This window comes from Cannabis sativa, chromosome 4, assembly GCF_029168945.1.
Source record: "Cannabis sativa cultivar Pink pepper isolate KNU-18-1 chromosome 4, ASM2916894v1, whole genome shotgun sequence".
In the NCBI taxonomy this organism is placed as follows: Eukaryota; Viridiplantae; Streptophyta; class Magnoliopsida; order Rosales; family Cannabaceae; genus Cannabis; species Cannabis sativa.
In genome coordinates this window covers 23,711,441-23,734,461 of record NC_083604.1, presented here as the reverse complement: position 1 = coordinate 23,734,461, position 23,021 = coordinate 23,711,441, and the positions used below count along the sequence as shown (strand labels likewise).

Genomic DNA, 23,021 nt, shown 5'->3' with positions numbered 1-23,021 from the left:
TTGATGAGTGAATTAAATTTCTGAACACATATTTATATATGTCCCTATCTGAGTCCGGTAGCTAAGCCCTCACACTCATCTTTCTTCATTAACTTTTCACGTGGTCATCAAGCGGTCCATAGTCCTATATGTCACATTTTTTTTTTTTTTTTGAGAAACCTACGTCACATTTTTGAGAAACCTACATCACATTTGAGAAACCTATCTAACGACAATTCTTGGTTTAACTATTTTTTTTTTTTGGTTATCTGTTTATTTTAACAGAATATACCATTCTTTAACAGAATATCCATAATTAATTTTATAAATTATTCTAAGAAAAAAATAAAAATTATAGATATTCTTTTCAATCGTTGACTGAAAAGATAAAAATAATATACGATTTAGCTACAACCTAAAAATCTAGAAAGTAGTTAAGTACTATCGACAATCACTTATACATTTATTAACTTCTCCTTGAGATTAATTCGCTCTCATTTTATTCAAAAAAAAATCTCCATAACTTTCAATTTTCATTGTATATATAAATAGATAAATCTTAAATTGTGAGTATTATGAATTTCTTAAATTGATATTTTAAGTTTTTGTAATTATTAATTTTTTGAGGATATGCAATTGATGTTTTCTAGCGCAATGTGTTTGAAGCTTCGTTGACGATTGGTACAGCGATGACAGGAGAAATGACGTTGAGGGGTCTCGTACTTCCCGTTGGTGGAATTAAGGATAAGGTTTACTTTTCTCACTCTATTTTTTAATCCTTTGGCTTTGTAACTTCAGCTCTATAAATTTTTCAAGAAATCAAAGTCTTCAGCCCATTGTAAAAACTGAAACAACGATTTGTTGTAAATGAGTTATTTAGAAGCACACAAGTTAATGCAGAAAATGTATCTGTGCAGATATTGTCAGCACATTGATACGACATCAAAAGAGTTATCCTACCGAAGAGAAATATGAAAGACTTGGTTGAAGTACCACCAGCAGTGCTAGCCAGGTAATTGTTTTCATTATACCAGTTAAAATCTCTAAAGAAATGTAATGGAACCTTTGTCATTTTATTTTTTATTTTTTTAACACATATAGATCGATACTCTGTTCTCTTTGACACATTCATAGGCTATGGGGGTTAAGGTTACAGTGATAAGTACCTCTCCTGATAAGAAGGAAGAAGCTATTGATAATCTTGGTGCTGACTCATTTTTGGTCAGTCGTGACCAAAATCAAATGCAGGTACTAATTCATTTGATTATTAAAAGGTTTTTTAAATTTCAATTAATGGGTTATGCATGGTTTTTAATTAAAAATTATTATGAAGGGTGCCATGAGTACAATGGATGGAATTATCGACACAGTCTTTGCAGTGCACCCACTTATGTCTTTGATTGGTCTATTAAAGTCTCAAGGAAAGTTGATTATGGTTGGAGCACCAAACAAGCCTACCAATTTTTTCATTATTGTTGGGTATGTGTATTTCTCACCTTTGTTTTAGATAGGCAAATTTAATATACCATAAAAGATGACATACTATGTGAATTAATTGTGTAAATTATAGTGCAAATTTAATATACCATAATTCTTTTTTTAATTTGTATTTGCATTAATATTATAGTGCAAGTTTTTTTGAGATTTATATTCAAAAGAGACTATTTTGAATATTTATTTGTTACAATGACATTAATTTTAGAAATTATGAAATGTACGTATATTTTAGGTTTTATAATGATAGAGTGTTGACATTGTTTTCCAGTCTTTTCTTAACTTTAGAGTATATTTTCTTTTAATTTTTGGAATTAGAAACAATATTTTTTTAAAAAAAAAATCAAAATGTGATTGTTTTTAACTTATTTTATAAACATTTTGCATCTAATTTACTATTCTTAAAACTTTATGTATTTTCAATTAACTTTTTCAAATTAAGCATATAACTAAGTATACGTGCATTCTACCTAGTATATATATACAAATCAATCAATCTATCTATCTATATATATATAAAGGAGAAGTATGAAGTGGTGATGTGACATTTTAATATCACTCTAAATGCATCAATCTCTTCTCTCCTTCATTCTCTCATTTTTTGAATATTTTATAAGAGCTTAAATCTATAAATTAATATTTTACTATTATTTTAATAAATTTATTATAAAAAAATCTAGCATAAATTATTTTATTTTATTTTTTTTGAAAAAAGACATCTATATATAAACTACACTTACCGTACCATATAGTATATCTAAATAATAATAATAATTTATAAATCATGGTATACATATTATTGAGTGTCGTAGTCTAACTTATCATCACTTTAAGAATTTTAAATATAAAAATTTTTAATTTGGTAAATACCATTTTGGACCCTGTGTTTTGCAAAAGTTACAGATTGGACCCTGTGTTTTGTTAAATGACAAAATGGACCCTGTATTTTCTAAAATAGTAAAAATAGGACACTGAGCTTAATTTTTGACAACTTTTTTTTTAATACAACCAACTTGAAGACAATGCTTAATACGAACAGATATAAAAAATGTAAATAATTTTGTCATAGCACTTTTAGATCGGATTATAATTAAAGTTTATTTTGACAAAAAATTAATTCAGGGTCCTATTTGTACTATTTTAGAAAATACAGGGTCCATTTTGTCATTTAACAAAACACATGGTCCAATTGGTAACTTTTGTAAAACAAAGGGTCCAAAATGGTATTTACCCTTTTTAATTTAAAGATTTAAATCGATTTCAAAATTAGATTAAAAAATAAAACAATATATATTAACATATAAAAAATAAAAAATTATTCGAGTTAATTAAATTTGATAAATATTTATTAAAAATCTTTACGATTTATAATTTGAATTCACTAAAAATTCTAAATAATTTTCACATACCTAATATAAATTTCAATAATAGTAATTACAAGTGAATTACGGTAACAATAATGGTTTCGAAAACATATGAAATTTATCTTTTTTTTAATACTTTATTTCTTATTATAATCTCTAAGAATATTGATATTTTAATATATTGTAAAAGAAATAATCTATTGACTAATTAAGATTTTTGTCTTTGAACTTTAATATGTACCAAATCATATGCCCCATATATGAAGTTGATATTGTTAGATTTAAGGACTTCTATCTAATTTCATTCAATTTTGATAATGTGTCGATTGTCCTTATACTAACTTGTGCCCCCAAACTTTGATAACTACTAAATCATGCTCTGGAACTTTAACATGTAATAAACTGTGTCCCTAAATTTTTATCTACGTCAGATTTTTTTATATATAAAATTAAACAAAAGTCCTTAAATTCAATAATCTTAATAGTCGAGGAGAATTTTTAACAGCCTAAAAAGTTTAGGGGTCATAATTTAGTACATGTCAAATATAGAGGGCAAAAATTTAAATTAGCCTAATATATAATTCTTTATAAAATTTCAAAAGTAAGAAAAAAAAATTAATAAAGATTATAATGAATTGATAATAAAAATAGTAAATGAATAGATATTGATGATATATTAATGTGTTTCACTTATTGTTTATTAATTTTTATTAATATTGTCAGTCAAAAATTTAAATAGCCGCTCGAGAAGCGCAGCATGTTGCCTAGTATATATATAAAGATGAAGTATAAGACGGTGATATGACACTTTAGAATTACTCTAAATGCATTTATCTATTTTCTCTTTAATTCTCTCAATTTTTAATTTTTTATTAAGGTAAAATTATTTAAAATATATTTATGAAATTTTTACATGAAAAATCCATTTTACACAATTTATTACAAAATTACTCACACACGCCTATGACTATATTTTTACTTACAAAGTTGCTTTTATTACACAAATACCACTTAGTCATCATTCCATGCATACACGTGTGCTCTCCCCATCCATCATCAATCAAATCATACTCTCTTCCCTCTCTTTTTTCATTTTCTTTTCATTTCATTTTCGATTCTTCATTTCTGTTTTCTAAGTTCATTTGAATTCAAGTAACCTCCATTAACCACCCATAATTGATCACGTTTTTCCCTCTTCTTTATGGTTCATCCACGAATTTTCAACTTCCTCTTAGCCCACGATTTAGCAACTGTTTTTCCCTCTCTTTTTCAGTTTTTTTCAATCTTATTTATAAGATGGCAATCACTCGTTCATCATCATCCCCTTCTCCAGTTCTCAAACAGAAATCAAAAATGGGCAAGAAATCGTTGGCCAACAAATCCAAGGGTAAACGCCCAATCATTGAAGATTATGATTCTGATTTTGAAGCTCCAATGCCCAAACGTGGGAGACCCCATTCTTCGAAGAAAACGAAGCTCAACTTGGAGGAGCACACGGTTCCAGAAATTTCTGGGAAAAAAACTATTGCACATGCTGAAGATCGGACTCAGGTTGGTTTTTAGTTTTATTTTTGTTTCCCCCTTTCCTTCATTTATACTTTACCCAGATTTTGGCGTTTTTATGTTCATTCTGCTTTGTGTAATTTTAGGGTTTCATTTGCGCATTTTGTTTCATGTTTTTAAATTTTTTAGTTATTTATTGTTAGTTTTGAACATTTCATTTGATTCTGGTCTGGGTGTTGTTCTTTAATTTGGTTTTGTTTTCTTCATTTTCAGTGTTTTTTTGTGCTTACAGGTTATGTGTTTTGTTTTCGTTTTTAGTGTTTTCAATCAGTTGTCTGTAGTTTCTTATCAGTTTTTTAATAGTTTGTTAATGCTATGTTTTGATGTGTTTTCGATTTTCATTAGGTTTAGTTGTTTGCTGTTATATTTTAGGTTTCAAAACGATTTTCAAATCTTTGCTCTATATCTTTCTATAGTTGTATATGTTTTGTAGTTTGTTTGTTGTTTTTATATAGTTTTATTGTTCTTTTTATACTGTATTTTTCGATTTCCTTTAGGGTTAGTTGTTTACTGTTTTTTTTTATGTTTCCAAACGATTTCAGGTCTTTACTGTTTTTTTCTGTATAGTTGTTTGTAATTGATAGTTTGTTTGTAGTTTGTCTGTAGTTGTATTACAGTTTTCATACTGTTTTATTCAGGATTTATAATTTATTGTGGCCATTTTCGTTATGTTGCAGGTTTGGGACTGTAAATTTAGTCCTTCTGATTTTTACAGATCTAAGTGTGTATGCACCAGTGTTTATTCCGTGATAGATAATATTAAGAACACTTTATCTGTTAATTTGCTTTCTTTGTTTCGTCAAACTCAGTTTGGGCATTTTCTGGATATGCCTGAGTTTGTTTTTCATCCGCAAGTCGTACATAGTCTATTACTAAGGGAAGTTTTCCAGGCCAATCCTAAAGAGTTTTGGGCTAAGGTTGCTGGCTGTTGCATACGGTTTAGTGCCGAAGAATTTTACCTGATTTTTGGTTTAGATTGTTTCGGTGATTGCAACAAGTTGTTGTTTTCACAGGAAACAAATCAATTGGTAGAAACATGTTTCCGTGGTGTAAAAACTATTGACCACAAAGCCATCGAGGATGCTTTTTTGGGTAGTCGGTGGGGTTTGGATGAGTCTATTGGTTTGAAAATGGCTGTTTTGTATTTCATTCAGTGTTTTCTTCTTAGCAATACTCCTGACAAAGAAGTGTCTAGGTTTGTTCTAGATGTAGTTGATAGCGGTCGGTGGGATGAGTATTGTTGGGGTAGGGAATCATTTGAATTGACAATTGACTCATTCAAAGGTAGGATCCAGCATGGGATCATTATGAAAAATAGAAAGGCAGAGAAGGGAGGCCAATATGATGGCTGGTATAGGGCATTGGGATGTCCTTGGGTTTTCACGGTTTGGTTTTATGAATGCTGTCCTGCAATGGTGAACTCTTTCTGTAAGAGAGTTTCATCTTCTATTCCAAGGATTCTGAACTGGAGCAACACCATCGTCACCAAAAATCCAACCCTTCGAGACTTGAAGGGCAAGATTTTTGATTTACCTTTGGAGAAGGTAATTTACAGTTTCTTTACTGTTTCTTTTCAGTTTTATTTATGTTGTTAATTTTTGGTTTTTCCAATTGTTTTAATTTTTTTCATATTATGTTTGATTATGCTGTTCAGTTGAAGATAAAAAACATGCGTCCTACTGATGAAGAGAGGCAGTAGCTTCAACTTGACGGTTTATTTCTTGATGAATCTATTGATGACTGTGGTGTAGCGAAGCAATCCTTCGAGGGTGGGTCATCTTCAAAGAAGTCTGATTCAGCAGATATTGATTGGACGAAATCTAAGCTGGAGATGGTCATTTCGAATCAATCATCATTGGCCGAGGACTTCATTTCATTGAGGTGTTTTGTTGATTTTAATTTCAAGTCCGTAATGACTGTAATTAAGGATATCCAGGAGAAGGTTAATGCCATTCATCGTCGTCCTTCTGATGAGGTATTTATTCTTATTTTATTGTTTAGGTTTTTTTCATATTTTTTTTTTTAAAGTTTCTTTACTGTTTTATTTAAGTTTCATTTATGTTGGTTGATACAGGGAAAGTCATCGGATGAATTAGTAACTCAAGATTCTGATGATGATGCTGATGATGATGATGATGATGATGCCGAGGATGATGAGAAGCAATTGCCTGATCCAGAAAATATTGATTCCGACTCCGACGATGGTGGTGAGTTGGTTAAAGTTGGTGGGGATGCTGATGATGCTGACAAGGTTGTTACTGCTGTTCCTTCTGCTGATGTGAATCCATCTGAGGCTGTTGGAGGGAGTGATAAAAATGTTAAGGATGTTGAGAAGCCGAAGGGCGATGAGTCTTGATTGAAGGGGGACGATTTCTTTGATGGGTTGAGCTAGCTTGAAATAGATGATGATCAAGTTGTGTTGGCTGGCTTGGAGGCTGTTGGTAAAATCCATGTAAGTTTACTTTTAATTGTTTTCAAGAAAACTAGGTTTCTTTTTGGTTGCTCATTAGTTTCTAGTATGTTTTGCAACTGTTTTAATGCATTCTTTCTTTTTTAGGTCCCCGCACCCAATCCAGATGTTGTTGGTGAAAAGTCAGATGCCCTTCATACTGATGAAGAAACTGAGGACACTGTCTCTGATACACCTCTGTTGGATAAGAGAAAGCGTGCTCCGGCCTTGAAATCTCCATTTGTTGATTTCGGGTCTGCTGATGTCGGGAGCACTCCAATGGAGCTTATGTCCTCAGGTTCTCAATCAGCTGGGGATGATAGGGATTTCAAAATGGTGACTTATGTGAAGGGCCTTTATGCTCTTAATGATGCTTTTGCTGATCCCGTATCTACCGAGATTGAGGCAAAATTTGACGCTTGGATTGGTGAAGGATTGCTTAAACATCCTAGGTGACTGTTTTTATTAAATCTGTTTTTATATTATGTTTTTTTTTCAGTTTTATTCCTGTTTTAATGCTATTTTTTTCTGTTTTTTTGTTGTTGTAAGCATTATAATTGTTATGAAGACGGCGCAAAGAAATTTACCCCGGGTTTTAGGCCAGGTGTTGATTATGTTGAGGATAAAACTTGGTTTTATTATTTGTCCACATGCGACATGTTTATGAACGACTCGGTAAAGTTTCCAATTTATATTGTACTTATGATAGTTTGTTTTCAGTTGCTTTATAAATGTTTTTTAGTTTTGATACTGCATTTCAGTTTTTTTACAGTTGTTCAACCTTTTCATTTGTGTTTCTGTGTTGTTTTTTTTCTCAGCATATAAACACCATATTCTATTACCTTCGAAAAAAAGGTAAATATTCTTCTGCTGTGACGTTGAATTTCGCAACTACTGATTGTCGGTTTGATGATTCCATCCAAGCATTGTACCACAAATATAACAAGGCCAAGTCAATGAAGACTAAGATGTCACACATTCACGCTGCCCACCCAATAGCGCATTACATCCGAGGTATGCGCATTCCCTGTTCCAAGCCTTGGTATGAAGCCGATCATGTGCTATTCATCATCAATTTAAGAAGGGAAAGTCATTGGGTTTTTGGGCGTCTTGACTTGAACAAAGGGACGTTGTTTCTGTACAATTCTTTGAGGACCGCGAAGATGAATGCTGCAGCTAGGAATGCGATGAAGGCTTATTCCGTGTTGCTGCCTTTGTTTTTCGATTTACTTGGGTTTTGGAAGAATAGAGCACAAGCTCCTGCCTCAGTTTCTGACCCTACAGCTCCATTCAGAATCGTGGAGCTTAGTGGTCTTGCGTCTCAGCAGAAGAAGTGAGTGTTTCTTTTAAGTTTCTTTTATGTTGTTTTTTAGTTTCTAAACTGTTTACTTCTTCTTTCTGTTTTTTATAGTGATTGCGGGGCATATGTTGCTACCTTTGCTGAATTCTTTATCCATGGAAAGGATGTCCCTGCAGACTTTGACATCGAAGTTTATCGTACCCGACTTGCTTCACTTTTCTTCTCGTACGGCCAAAGGAAAATTGACGAAAGCATTGACAGCGAGGATGAGAAGCAAAGCAAGTCTTCTAAGGCTTCTAAATTGAAGAAATAGAATCTTTTAATTTGGTGGCTCTTTTCTGTTATTTGTTGAATCTATTACCAGACAATTTTTAGTGTTGTTGTTTCAATGTAGGTATTATATTTGATTTTATACTATGTACCTGGTTTAAAACTTTTAGGATATTTGACATTTACTCCTTATAATATCTTTATTGTATAGGTTTGTATTTCCCAAAGTTGTTTGTTTTTTTTTTAATTGTTCAAGTTCTTATATACGGTCGCACAACTATGGAGAAACTATTAACCAACTGAATACAAACTATGTTTTTATTTTTCCTAAATTGTGCTATGAATGTATTTTTATTCTTCGTATTCCATTAATCCTTTTCCCTTTATTTAAGTTATGTTTTATCAATTATTGACTGACTGCCTTTAAAACTGTAAAGAAGAAGTCATTCCGGTACTTAATATTTTACAAAGGGTCGCAACTGTAACAAAACGATTTTGAAACTATTAAAAAACTGTTTCAAATTTCATAAAAATGAAATCCCATGTATTTAGAACATCACAGATCAACCTGTTTGAATTTGCACACAAAATTAAACAATTCAAATATTTCATATGTATCTATTTTATTGCTTGATTGTTGCATGTCTTTCGATTGTGTCCGTGTTGTCCACATTTGCTGCACCTGTTATGTTTTTTTGTATCCCATTCAGATAAAAACCTTCGTTTCCTTGGTCTTTCAGATCTTATTTTTTGGTTTGGTGGCAGAACAATGATATCTTTTATGTTTTGTGGCACATTCCAAGTTGTGTGATTGTGTACCGGATATGTTGAGCCGCTGTATGTTTCAAGCCATGTTCGCGTGGTGTAATAACCCGAACAATAGTTGTAAACATTCAAGTTCATCTCTTTTATAACAGCAAGCGCATGAGCACACGGTAACTCATCAAGTTGGAATCTGTTGCAACTGCATGTTTTCTCCTTGAGGTTGATGACCCATGATCTGGTTAGTTCAACGACTTCGAACATGGTCTCGTTTATTGGTTTTACCTGCGGATTAAGTGTAAAACTGTTAATATGTATAACAACGACAAACAAACTATTAAGAAACTATAATACAACTAAAATATTAAACATTTCATTACATTTTCTGTCAATGAGTCCACAAAGTTGTCGACTAATTTCTTCTCTGCTGTAGGTGTTAAAAATGTTGTTGTTTTCTGTGCTTTTTTCCTGTTTGTGTATGTCCATTGTTGAATCAATGCTCTCAATGACTCCATCAGTGTTGTGATTCGTAGCTCTCTAGCTGCCAAGTTTGCTGCATTTAGAGATTCAGCAATGTTTGAAGTCATAGTTGAATACCTGTTGTTTTTGCAAAGGGTATCTTGACCATTTGTGGTATCCAACTTGTTGTAAATATGGTCTTACACGGATGTCCAAGCCGTCCAACTCGCTCATATGGTATTCAAATTTCCTCTCTCGTGTATGCTCGTCGCAAGCCGAAGAATGGTTTATCCAAATTGCTTGCATTCTTCTTGAAGGTTGCTTTTAGGTTGCTTAACGAGTGGTATACACAATAGCAATGTGTGATTTCGGAAATACTTGACAAGCTGCCTTACTTATGCTCTCATGTCTATCGGAGATCAAGCACTCGTTCCTCTCTAATCCCATATGTTTCTCTCACTTTTGTGAAAAACCATTGCCATGAGTTGTTGTTTTCTCGAATCCACAACGAAAAAGCTAGTGGAAAAATGTGCCCATTTGCATCCCGTGTACAAGCAGAGAGCAATGTACCTCCATATGTTGATTTAAGGAAAGTTCCGTCAACAACTATTATAGGTTTGCATTTCTTCCATCCTTTTATTGATGCATCCAAGGCGACAAACAAGTACTTGAAGCCGTTGTCATCCTCTCTTTCCATGTGCACTATTGTTCCGGATTAGTTTTTTGCAACATGTGCAAAAAACCGGCAAGAACTCCGTATGATTCGTTGGCTTTTCCTCGTAATTCTTCTTGCGCGTGCTCTTTGCTTCTCCATGCTTTCATGTAGTTCATTCTCACCCCATACTTGTGTTTCATTTCTCCTCCGATGTCTTGTGGCGTTTCGAGTTGTTTTTATGTTGGTGAACCGTGGCTTCGATGTAGTTTCCAATCAATTTCGTTGTAGCTTGTCTCTTGTCGGCAAATCCGATGTTTAGATCACAAGTGTGTATCACCTTTCGTCGTACTTTCGAATGATGAATGACTTTGTTGGCCCGTTTCGGATGCCGTTAGTGCCCACTTGCATTTTGGATCCAAACAACAAATCTTGTATGTTCTTGCACATGATTTTTTAACTCGAATTGGAAGTTGTTCCTAATTGCATAGAAACCAAGCACACTCTGCGGTTGTTTCTTTGTCTTTGTATATTTGTGCTTCTTCTATTTCAGGATGATGCGGATCCGTGATTAGTAGTTCGTCATAATCCGTGATTTCGGTTCCTTTTTTCTCGTTGTTTTCCGGTTGCTCAACCATTTCCTCTCGCCACAAGTTTTGCATAGTCCATGAAGTTAAAACTTTCTCCCCCAAATTCCGCATCGTAGCTTCAATTATATGTTGTTGATTTGTTGAGTCTTCGTTGTTGCCGCATTGTATTCGATTGGTTGGAAGGCGCTTGTATGTGTAATTAATGAATTGTCATTTCCAAAGAATGATGCATCGATGTTTGTGGTTGGGTTGTTGATGACATTCACACACATTGGGTATGTTGTGAAGTCGGGGTCTTTCGCCTTGAGTTGTATGTAGAAATGCAGGCTTTGATCATCCTTTATCCTCAATGGTTGGTATCCTTCCTTCACTTGATATTTCAGTTGCAAAACAGTGTTTTCTTGGTTGCACTCCAGGACATCTTTGAGTTTCTGTTGCAAATCTTCATAGTTACAATTGGCAGAAATGTAGTGTCCATTGGCTTCATAATTTTCATAATTCATTCGATCATCGAATTGTCCATTGTAGAAGACTAGGAATGGAATGTCTTTCCTTTCCTGTGTTTTTGCAATGGTTATTAGTCCGAGGCAACGAATTTTAAAACCTATTGATTCTCGTTATGAAATAGAGTACAAACTTACTTCTATCTCTCGTTCCTTTGTTCAAGCATTGTATTTCCCGTCCCGATTCCCCGATTTTGCCATTTTTTGGTTGTTAATAAACTACAAAGAAACGAGAATAAAACTATTAAGAAACTTCATTTAAATTTTGGGAAACTAACCATTTCTCAAACTGTTCTGTCCTCTATCTTTTCCACAATAAATTCCTGCAAAAAAACGTAATGAAACTATTATTAAATGATTATGCAACTGTAAACCAACTTAAAAACCACAATTTTATCCCCAAAATTACATAGTTCTTACTCATTGTCATTTTTCATCATGTTTATTCGAATCAGATCGATTTACAACTATTATAAAACTAATTTGCTACCATTAACATAAATCTTACCTTGTATATATGCTAGCTCTTGGTACTTGTCATTTGACACTTCTTCATGATTTCTAAACCATTTTCAAACGATAATGCAACTGTAAGCCAACGCAAAAAAATTAAAATACCTTATTAGTATCTCTTGGTTCCTTAATCAGAATCAGTTCTTGTTTATTGGTTTTACCATATGAATTTCCTGTTGCACACCAGTGAATCAACCAGAATGCAACTAAAAATGTCGTGTATCATTGTTGAAAAAAAATTTCAGTTCATACCTTTTTTTTTTGGATTTGAGGGGGAGCTCCAGATCTGTTCAATACAGATTTACATTGCTTCAATCTGAATTTTCGACGCTCGTGAGAGTGATATTGCACTATAAAAACCGAAATCAAATGTTGAATTTCAGTTTCTCCACGGTTGTCCTGCTCTTTTTTTTTTAAATTTCTGTTTAGATCGTTAGATTTGTTCGTTTCCTATTGAAATTCGACGGGATTTACAGTTGTTTTACGTTCGATCTGGTTTCATTCTGGTTGCGTAGCCGACTGCATCGATGGAGCTTCATTCATCCTCTCCGTTTGTGACGTGCGGCTGAAGGTAAGGGCAAGTGGTATTTTTGTAATATTTTCATTTTGGGCTGTACAAATGTTCATTGGGTCGGCCCACAGTATTGTTGTAATATTTTTCCCTTTTTAGAATATTCCTGTTTTTTTCTCTATATTTATTTATTTTAAAATTATTTATTTTTTCTGTAACAGATATTTTGTTTCAATAAAATAAGCTAGTACGTATTAAATTTTTAATAGTTATTAGTTAATAATTCTTTTTTAAGAAAAAAAATCTAAATCTTAAATCACAGTCCGTGAGAATTACATATAATTATCATTTATTTGTTTCCATTAAGACTTTTTGGTAATTGTGAGCAAATAGGCATCATGGCTACAATACTAAGCTTTATTTTGATGGGTACGTATGAGACTTTTGAGTTATTTGATTTATAATTTTATTTCACCATACATATAATCATTATTTATAATTATTTTGATTAGTTTTGCGTTTGCCTTAATTTGGTGTTGCTTTGTTTGATTCGTAGTTTTTGTTTTTCGCAAGGACCTATTTCAAGACAATACAATTGTGAAGCATTTTTTTTAACGAGGTAAACATTGAGAGAAAATAGTGATAATTCTACATAGAAAAGTATGTCCTTGTAGGAAAGAGCAAACATATAAGTTTGATTCTTTCTTTTGTTATATTATTTTATAATATAATAAGTGTAGATTAAAATGTAGTAATATATATTATTATGTGAATAATATGTATTAGGTGTTTGGTAAATAAATTGTGTAACATATAATTTATTTAACCTAAAATTGTAACATACACTTTATAACATGGAGAAGAGTTACAAAGTTAATTGCTTTTGTAACTTCTTTTGGTTAATCATAATATTGTGTAATAAAAGAAATGTTACACAACTTGATAATAGGATTCAAATGGTTTGAAATATAGTTGTTACAAACTATATTAATGCTCATTATATGAGAGAAATGAGATGGTGAGTTTGAATTCTAAGTGTGATCACCTAAACACTATATAAAGGAGTCTAATGTGCTCATTTGTGAAAGAAGAAGTTTTCTATCAAGAAAGCACTTTGCTAGAAAACCCTAAAAGGCTTGATAATTCCCAAAGCTATTTCCTAGAGAGTTCCCTTAGTGCTTAGAGATAGGGGGAAATAAGCTTTTGGACAAAGGTGTAATACCTTGTTCAAGTCATGGTGATCCCCACTAATCTACACTCAAGGTTGTGAGTGAGGTATATATATATATTATTCTCTTATTATATATACATATTTTAGATTGCATGTGTTCTTATCTTCTTCTACATTTCTTATATATAATATATATAGTGTATATATATTGTATATTATGTTGTTGTAACATTTATTTAATCTCTTTGTTAGTCCTTGTATTGTATTACAATAGAGTTGTAATATTTTGATTTTCCTCCATTGTAATAATATCTCTAACAATCAAAAGCTTATCCATTTTCAATGGAAGAGGAGATAAATCAAGATTTTGAGAATACAAGGATAAGAGATCATATGTGAAAGTCATTCATGGGTGAGCATGATGGTGAATATTATGTGATTTTCTATGATTTTCTATTATATATGATAGTAATATATATATGATATATATATAAGTTATATATATGTGACATATATGTGATCATGTGTTTATATCATATTATATATATGATATTTGAAATTTATATCATGTTATATTATGTATATATGTGAGATATATAATATCTAACATGTATATATGAGTAATATATATTATATATATGTAGAGCATGTGATATAATATATATTAGTGAGATTAAATATGTAGAAATAATTATTTTTATGTATTTATATGAGACATGCATACATAATATATGTTATATATGTGTATATAATATATATCATGTATATTAATGTGTATATATATGTTATATATGTGTGAGGTATGTAACATATATAGTTGTGTAATTAATGTATATATTATGTGTGTATGATATATATATGTATATTATAGTATATATGTTATATATATATGAGATATGTAACTTATATATTATGAATTTAATATTGATATTATGTGTATGTTACATATGAGATGTGATTAGTAACATACATATTATATTAATATATGAGTTACATAGCATGATAATAATAAAATAGTGTTTATTACTATTGTGAGAATTATTATCATCTATTTTGTGAATAAAGAATATTTTAAATTCTTTTTCAATTTGGTGGTGAATATCTCACTTTATGAGATAATAAAATATGGCTTTTGAGAAGTTACATCTTTTATTGGATTATAAGAGATAATCATCTCATATTATGATATAAGAAAAGTGAACTATATGAGAGTTACACTTATGAGAATTGTCTTGTCATAGCAAGAACAATAGATTAAAAGTGGATCCAAACTTGTGAAATGAGCCATAAATTAGAAGAGCAATTTTGGACTCAAAAGTAAATGAATCAATGTGGATTCAAAAAATAGTGAAGCAATTTGGAATCTTAAATAATCAAAGTTGTGAACAAAATTGATGAGAATTTTGTTAACTTTGGTATAATTTTGGGCTAATCTCAATGAGGAGATAGCTTTAAAATTATGGTAAAAATAATCACATTATTTTATGAGTAGTAATGTGAGTTTGACATTTTAGATTTATTGAGAAAACTAAAAATGTTAAATGATATTTTTTAAGGTGACCTTAAAAAGTCATTTCAAGAGGAAATACACAAAAGTGATATTTTATATACACTATGCTAGAAATGTGGGGGTGAGCCACAATGTGTTGAGACATTATTGATTAATTTATTTGATTTTGAATTCAAATTCTAAATCAAGTTTGGCTATGTGCATAAGTGAAAATATTGACATATTTGGTGTCAAATTTTTGGTAAAAATAATTTCAAGAAGGAAATTAAATTTAAGAAAAATTATAGAGACAAAGTGGTCTTTTATATTTTAAAATCAAGATGTTATCTTGATAGTGAAATGTGAAAGTGTGGGGGTGATACTCAAATATGAAAAGTTTAAGACATGTTTGGTGTCTTAAAATAAAGTATAATTTAGACATGTTTGGTGTCTAAATTAGTGTTTAATTTTGATATGCATGGTATCAAAATTATTGAGAATTTGAGTTGTGTGAAAATTAATCTTTTATGATTAAATTTTCAAAACTTAAGTACTTAAGGAGAAAAATGGTCACAAAGTGAACACTATATTTCTGGTATGCATGATTCACATGGAATCAATAGTGAGAGGTTATAACAAATCGCTTAATCTCCGTACAAGATTAAAGCATGAATTTTCGAGGGATGGGACCTAAACTCCCTTAGCGTTTTGCTCATTGATTGTAACCTATCTTAACACTAGTAAAAATCTAGTCTTAAGTTCAATAGGTAATAACAAGTCAATAGAGTGAATGTGGTACTCAATTGTCCCATCTATGGATGAGTACATGTTGTAAAATTGAGGGTTAAAACCAAAAGGTTTTTTAATGGAGCTTAAGCTTAAGAAAACTCACTTAAGCTTAAGAAGTGTCTAACGAGTGGTGAGACACTAAAACTCCACCTATATGGACTAGAGGTGGTGCTGCCTCTTATGAGAATTGGGAGTATTCTCTAGAGAGTCTATGAATTGGAATTTTGCACATGGCCATTAACAGTGCAAGAGCGAGACACGCGGTCTCAAGTGAGCATTAGCGAGGGTGTGTGTGTTATCACCGGTTTGTACTAAAGAAATAGTGGTTCAATGCTACGGCAACCAAAATTTCATCAAATTTTGTGGTAACTACACTAAGGTAAAATTCAAGTCGAAAGACATTTTACCTAATGCACCTAAGCAAGACTTCTTTGAAAGTGTGTATTTATTCAATCAAAGTGGGGGAATGTTATATTTTGATATAATATTTTGATTGATTAAATAAATGTTACAAGTGTGTTACACATTTTAATCTAGTGGGGGATTGTTATATTATTTTATAATATAATAAGTGTAGATTAAAATGTAGTAATATATATTATTATGTGAATAATATGTATTAGGTGTTTGGTAAATAAATTGTGTAACATATAATTTATTTAACCTAAAATTGTAACATACACTTTATAACATGGAGAAGAGTTACAAAGTTAATTGCTTTTGTAACTTCTTTTGGTTAATCATAATATTGTGTAATAAAAGAAATGTTACACAACTTGATAATAGGATTCAAATGGTTTGAAATATAGTTGTTACAAACTATATTAATGCTCATTATATGAGAGAAATGAGATGGTGAGTTTGAATTCTAAGTGTGATCACCTAAACACTATATAAAGGAGTCTAATGTGCTCATTTGTGAAAGAAGAAGTTTTCTATCAAGAAAGCACTTTGCTAGAAAACCCTAAAAGGCTTGATAATTCCCAAAGCTATTTCCTAGAGAGTTCCCTTAGTGCTTAGAGATAGGGGGAAATAAGCTTTTGGACAAAGGTGTAATACCTTGTTCAAGTCATGGTGATCCCCACTAATCTACACTCAAGGTTGTGAGTGAGGTATATATATATTATTCTCTTATTATATATACATATTTTAGATTGCATGTGTTCTTATCTTCTTCTACATTTCTTATATATAATATATATAGTGTATATATATTGTATATTATGTTGTTGTAACATTTATTTAATCTCTTTGTTAGTCCTTGTATTGTATTACAATAGAGTTGTAATATTTTGATTTTCTTCCATTGTAATAATATCTCTAACATCTTTTAATTATTTTTTTTAGTACTCTTGAATCTTAACTCTCAAAAGACTACTCAAAACTTTGCATGAATAAAAATTTTCAGATTCAAATTATTTAGAAGTACTAGTTATTGATCTATTTGCTTTCAAAAAAAAACAAAAATTATTCATCTATTTAATTTAATTTAATTTATATCTATATATAAAGGAAAAATATGAGACGACACTCTAAAATTTTTGTAATTAGCATTATTTGTTTTCTCTTTAATTCTCTTATTTTTTAAATTTTTTATTAGCTTTATAAATATTAATTGATATAAAATATTTATTTTAATTTATTTTCTCCGTAATTCTTTCATTTTTTATTTTATTTTTTAAAAAAATAATTCTTTTTTTTTCGCTTTTTTCTTTTTTTCTTCTTCACGTTTTAATTATTTTTTTTGAAATTAAGATTGATGTATTTTTTTTCTTGTGCTTTTGGCTTTTCTAAAAAAAAAAATTGAAAATAAAAAAAATTAAGATATTTAAAAATGACATTTTTTAAAAAAATGATAACTCCAAAAATTTTTATAGATGAGAAAATAATTATTATTTTTATTCATATTTTTTCTCTATTACTTTTTTTAATCAATTTATCAACTATTAAATACTCAATGTGTCTAACATTTATTTTACAAGAAAATCTAATGAATACAACAAATAAGAAAAAAATTAGTTTCTAATTAAGTTTAAGAAGCTATTGAGTGAAGATTATTTGCACTGTCTATAAAATTTTAAAATTGTGGTAACTAAAAATGAGTACAGACCACTCTCAATTGACTATAAAATTTTATTTTTAGTTACCAACTTCAGTGGAGAGACTAGAAGGAGAAATAGTTAACGTTTCGATCAATGAGTTTCAATTCATAACTCTAAATTTGACTCGTGTTAATGATAATACTCATATTTTTCAAATGAAGAAAAACTAAAGAGTGTTGCTCTGAAATTTTGTTTACCATATATTTCTTTAAATATTTATATATATAGGTGACTATTCAATGGTTACATTTTTATTGTAACCATATGGTTACATTTTTCTTTGACCTGTAATAGCAGGTTACTAATAGGTAGACATTCCTTTTTTATAATTAATTAATTATAATTAACTATTCTTTTAAAATAATTAATTAAATATTTAACAAGACCTCTTTAAGCAATTAATATTTATATTTAAATCCTTTCTCTAATTATTTTAATAATTAAGCCATTTAATTATAATATTTACAATAAAATTTATTTTTTTACAAAAATTATACTTCTTTTGACCCAAATTAAAAATTTTCTTCTTATAATAAATTATCTATCTATCTATATAAATGAGAAGTATGAGGCGGTGCCGTGGCGGTCTAAAATCTCTCCAAAGCTATTTTCTTTTTTCTCCTTAATTCTCTCAATTTTTTAATATTTTATTAAAGCATAAATTTATAAATTAATATTTTACTATTATTTTAATAAAATTTCTATAAAAATATCTATCTTAAATTAATTATTTTTTAAAAAATACATAATAATAAATATAAATTAAATTAATAATATTAAATTAAATACTCTATCTATATCTATCTATCTATCGATCTATTTATCTATCTATATATATAAAGGAGAAGTATGAGACGGTGGCGTGGCGGTTTAAAATCTCTCCGAAGTTATTTTTTTTCTCCTTAATTCTCTCAATTTTTTAATATTTTATTAAAGCATAAATTTACAAATTAATATTTTACTATTATTTTAATAAATTTTCTATAAAAATATCTATCTTAAATTAATTATTTTTTAAAAAAATACATAATAATAAATATAAATTAAATTAAATAATTATTCAATTTATTTATATATGTATTCATCATTACTATATATATATGTGAATTTTTTTTTTTACTTTGCAGAATATAGGAAAAGTTTTTTTTTAATAAAAAAAATTTATTATGAATTGAACAAAAAAAACAGGTGTGAGATTATGTAGAAGAAAAAACAAGTGTGAGGTCATAAATCAAATTTTTTCATAATGTATTATTTTTATATTTCAATCATATAAAGTTGATGTCATCATTGTAGTTCCTATTGATATCCTCAAATTTCTAAACTTAACAGTCAATTTATCGTTCTGTTAGTTAATCAATAAAGTGCCACATGTAAATATAGTATTGGCCAAACTATTAATTCTATTAGAAAAAATAATTTTAAAAAACAAAAAATAATATTAAAATAAATTAATATTATTCAAAAAAAACATTATATACATATTAAATGAAATAAAAATAAATTTTTCCATATTCGTCCACCCATATTATCTTTACAGATTAATAATGAACTTTTTTTTTTGTAAGGAGATTAGCAATAAACTTTAATTTTCAATTCAAATGCTATTTTTCAATTCTATTTTCATATATTCAAAATTCTCATTCCGTAAACTTTCTACTAATATTTTTCAATCAATGAAACGAAAAGGTAAATTTTAATTCCCGTATGAAAAATCAAACTTTCAATCTCAATAATCAATAGAAACAACATCAAATTTCAAGTTCTCAAAATCTATAAAAATAAATAAATAAATAAATAAATAAAAACATATCTCATAAACACAAACTCAAACATTAGAACTTCAATAAAACACTAAAACTCAAACATTCAAAATACACAATAAAATTTAAACTCAGAACTTAACACACACATCAGAATAAAAATTAAACCATAAATCTGTTACTATTTTTCGAATTTCGGTATTTATTAGTAACAAATTTTAATATTTTAAGTATTTATGTCATAAATTTTTTAATAGTAAAATTAAAATTTTAGTATAATTTTATCAAGTAATTATTATTAATTAAAATACACAATTATTTTTTAGGGGAGTTTTCAATATTATACTTCCAATTCATTTTATTTATAAAAATACCTTTAAGAAAATTATTTGCACAAATACCGTTGTGCCACGTCAGTATATATACCGAAATTTAAAATAATTACCAAAAATAGAAAAAACTAAAAAAATCTCGTTTCCAGACTTTTTTCGCTTTTTAGGAGTTTTGAGAAAAGCAACCACTTAGTTACTTTTGATGTGAATAAGATATCAATTAGTTACTTTTTTATTAAAAATTTATTTTAGAATTTTACACATATAAATAATAAAATAATTATTTTAATATGTGAGAAACATATATTTTTTTATCTCTTAAGAAGACGACTAATATTAAAAGAAACTTTTTTGTTTCTTTTTTTATATTTTTAGGCTATATTATATTATTTTATTCTTAAAGATACATTGAGATTACTTTTTTTTTAATGTAACTCATACGATTTTTTAAATACTATTCAATTTATTATTAAAATAGTTTTATAAAAATAAATTTATATTGTAATGTTTAAATATAAATAAAAAAAATATTTTTTAGTAACTTATTAAATTGTTTGATACATTAAATTTTATTTAAATTTAAATATTGTTTATTCATTTATTAACAAAATATAAAAAATAAAATATTTTTAGTAACTTATGAAGTTGTTTGATGTATACTGATTTAAACATTGTTTACTTATTAGTTAACTAAATATTAATGAGTAACTAAAGATTAAGAAAGTAAAATGTTACTTTTGATTTTGGTCATCTTCTTGGATAATAAAAAAAAAATATATGCTTATTGCATATTAAAATGATCAGATTAAAGAGTAGATTGCACTGATGTAATTTTTTAGACCAAAAAATTAGATGTGTAGCCAAAAAAAAAAAAACTTTTTAAATTAAAAAAATAAAATAAAAAGAGAAATCTTTAAAAATAAATTGTTTTTTAATAATATTATTTGTTTTATTACATATGTGTGAAAAAAAAAAATAATTTGATGGCATGAGAAAATAAGAGTATAATTGTATATATATGATGATATGTCATGTATATGTATATTGAGAGAGAAAAAAATAGTCAGTACACATGCATTGAGAAAAAGAAAATTACTATAAAAAAAAAACAAAAGTAAAGAATATGCGTCAGTGTAATAGAAAAAAAACATATGCATTTTTATAAGTATACACGTATTACAATAAAATTAATTGAAGAAACGATATATGTGCAAATTAATTGAACAACAATATTGTGGTAATTAATTTTAAATTTTAGTTGTTAGATGCAATTTTTTCTATTTTTTATATATAATTTCAAATATTTTATATATCCGCCGCGAAGCGCGGGATGTTTACTAGTTTATATAAAGAAGAAGTATAAGACTACGTGGCGCTCTAAAAATACTTTAAAGTTATCTTTCTTTTTTCTTTCCTTAATTTTCTTATTTTTTTATTTTATAATTTTTTAATTAGTTAATTAATCTCATATTTTTTTTTTCTAATTTTTTAATACTGATATTAATAATTTTTTTAAAAAAATTACATAATATAACATAAAACTATTCGCTTTCACGTTTTTATTTTCTAATTTTGTAAATTAAAATCTTCTAAATTATAGGAAAAATAATAATTTAAAAAAAAAACTCTTTCATACGTAAATCTATATATCTATATATATAATATATATAAAAGAAAAGTATGAAGAAGTGATGTGTTAGTCTAAAATTACTTTATTTAGCTCTGTTCTATTCTTAATTATTTTTATTTTTTTATTTGATGAAATTACATTATTTGTCTTTATTTATTCTCTTCTTAATTTTATCATCTTCATTCTTTATTTTTTATTTAGTTTAAAATTTCTAAATTTTTTTTAAAAAAATTTAAACCACATATATAACATTAATTTGTCTGAAGTATTTACTTTTTAGGTTAGTTAAAAAAAACTGTAAAAAAAAGTTATAATATATATATATATAATATCTACATATTTATATGTATATATAAGAAAGGTATGAGAAAGTGATGTGTCAGTCTAAAATTGTTTTATTTAAATCTATCTGTTCTCTATTTAATTTTCTCATTTTTTTTATTTTTTTGTTTGATAAATTTACTTTATTTGTCTTTATTTATTCTCTCATTAATTTTCACATCTTTATTTTTATTTTTATTTAGTTTAAAATTTCTCTAATTTTCTATTTTTTATTCTTTAAACCACATATATAACATTTGCTTTTAACGTATAGTCAAGCCGAAGTATTTATTTTTTAGGTCTGTTAATAAAAAAGAAAAAAATAATAATAATATATATATAATATCTACATATCTATATATAAAAAAAGAAGATGTGTCAATCTAAAATTACTTTATTTAGCTCTATCTGTTCTCTTCTTAATTTTCTTATTTTTTTTAATTTTTTTATTTGATAAAATTAGTTTATTTGCCTTTATTTATTCTCTCCTTAATTTTTTCATCTTTATTTTTTATTTTTTATTTAGTTTAAAATTTCTCTATTTTTTTTTTAAACCACATATAACATTTGCTTTTAATGTATAGTCAAGCTTTATTTATTTTTTTAGGTTTGTTAATAAAAAAGTTAAAAAAAATAATATATATATATAATATCTACATATTTAAAAGAAAATATTAATATAAATTTATTATTTTTTTTTATGAATGTATTTTGTTACTATAGATATAATAACAAAGTAAAAAAAAATAATATATATAATATATATATTTTAAGCACTTATATGTATTTGATTTATTAAATTTATAAATATCTAATAATATATTAAAAATAATATTAAAACTTAATATATATGTTATATTATCATATATCATTAACACAAGATAGTATATTAAATTTAATATATATATTTAATTTATTAAATTTATTAATATGTAATTGATTTATTAAATTTATTAAAATATATTTCTTTATTTTTTTTTATGTAAATACTTTTTAGTGATAAGTTTGAATTTAT

At 27.8% G+C, this 23,021-nt stretch overlaps 2 protein-coding genes across 2 annotated transcripts; both read left to right on the top strand.

The window, feature by feature from the left end:
- The first annotated feature begins 558 nt into the window (after positions 1 to 558).
- On the top strand, positions 559 to 1,745 carry LOC133036475 (probable mannitol dehydrogenase). Its single transcript, XM_061113024.1, has 2 exons — positions 559 to 1,227; positions 1,313 to 1,745. The coding sequence occupies exons 1-2, from the start codon at positions 1,117 to 1,119 to the stop codon at positions 1,484 to 1,486; spliced, it is 285 nt and encodes a 94-aa protein (XP_060969007.1). The 5' UTR covers positions 559 to 1,116; the 3' UTR covers positions 1,487 to 1,745.
- A 2,218-nt stretch (positions 1,746 to 3,963) lies between these two features.
- LOC133036716 (uncharacterized) lies at positions 3,964 to 8,646 on the top strand. The gene is made up of 2 exons (XM_061113428.1): positions 3,964 to 4,388; positions 5,078 to 8,646. The coding sequence occupies exons 1-2, from the start codon at positions 4,134 to 4,136 to the stop codon at positions 5,993 to 5,995; spliced, it is 1,173 nt and encodes a 390-aa protein (XP_060969411.1). The 5' UTR covers positions 3,964 to 4,133; the 3' UTR covers positions 5,996 to 8,646.
- Positions 8,647 to 23,021: the final 14,375 nt, after the last annotated feature.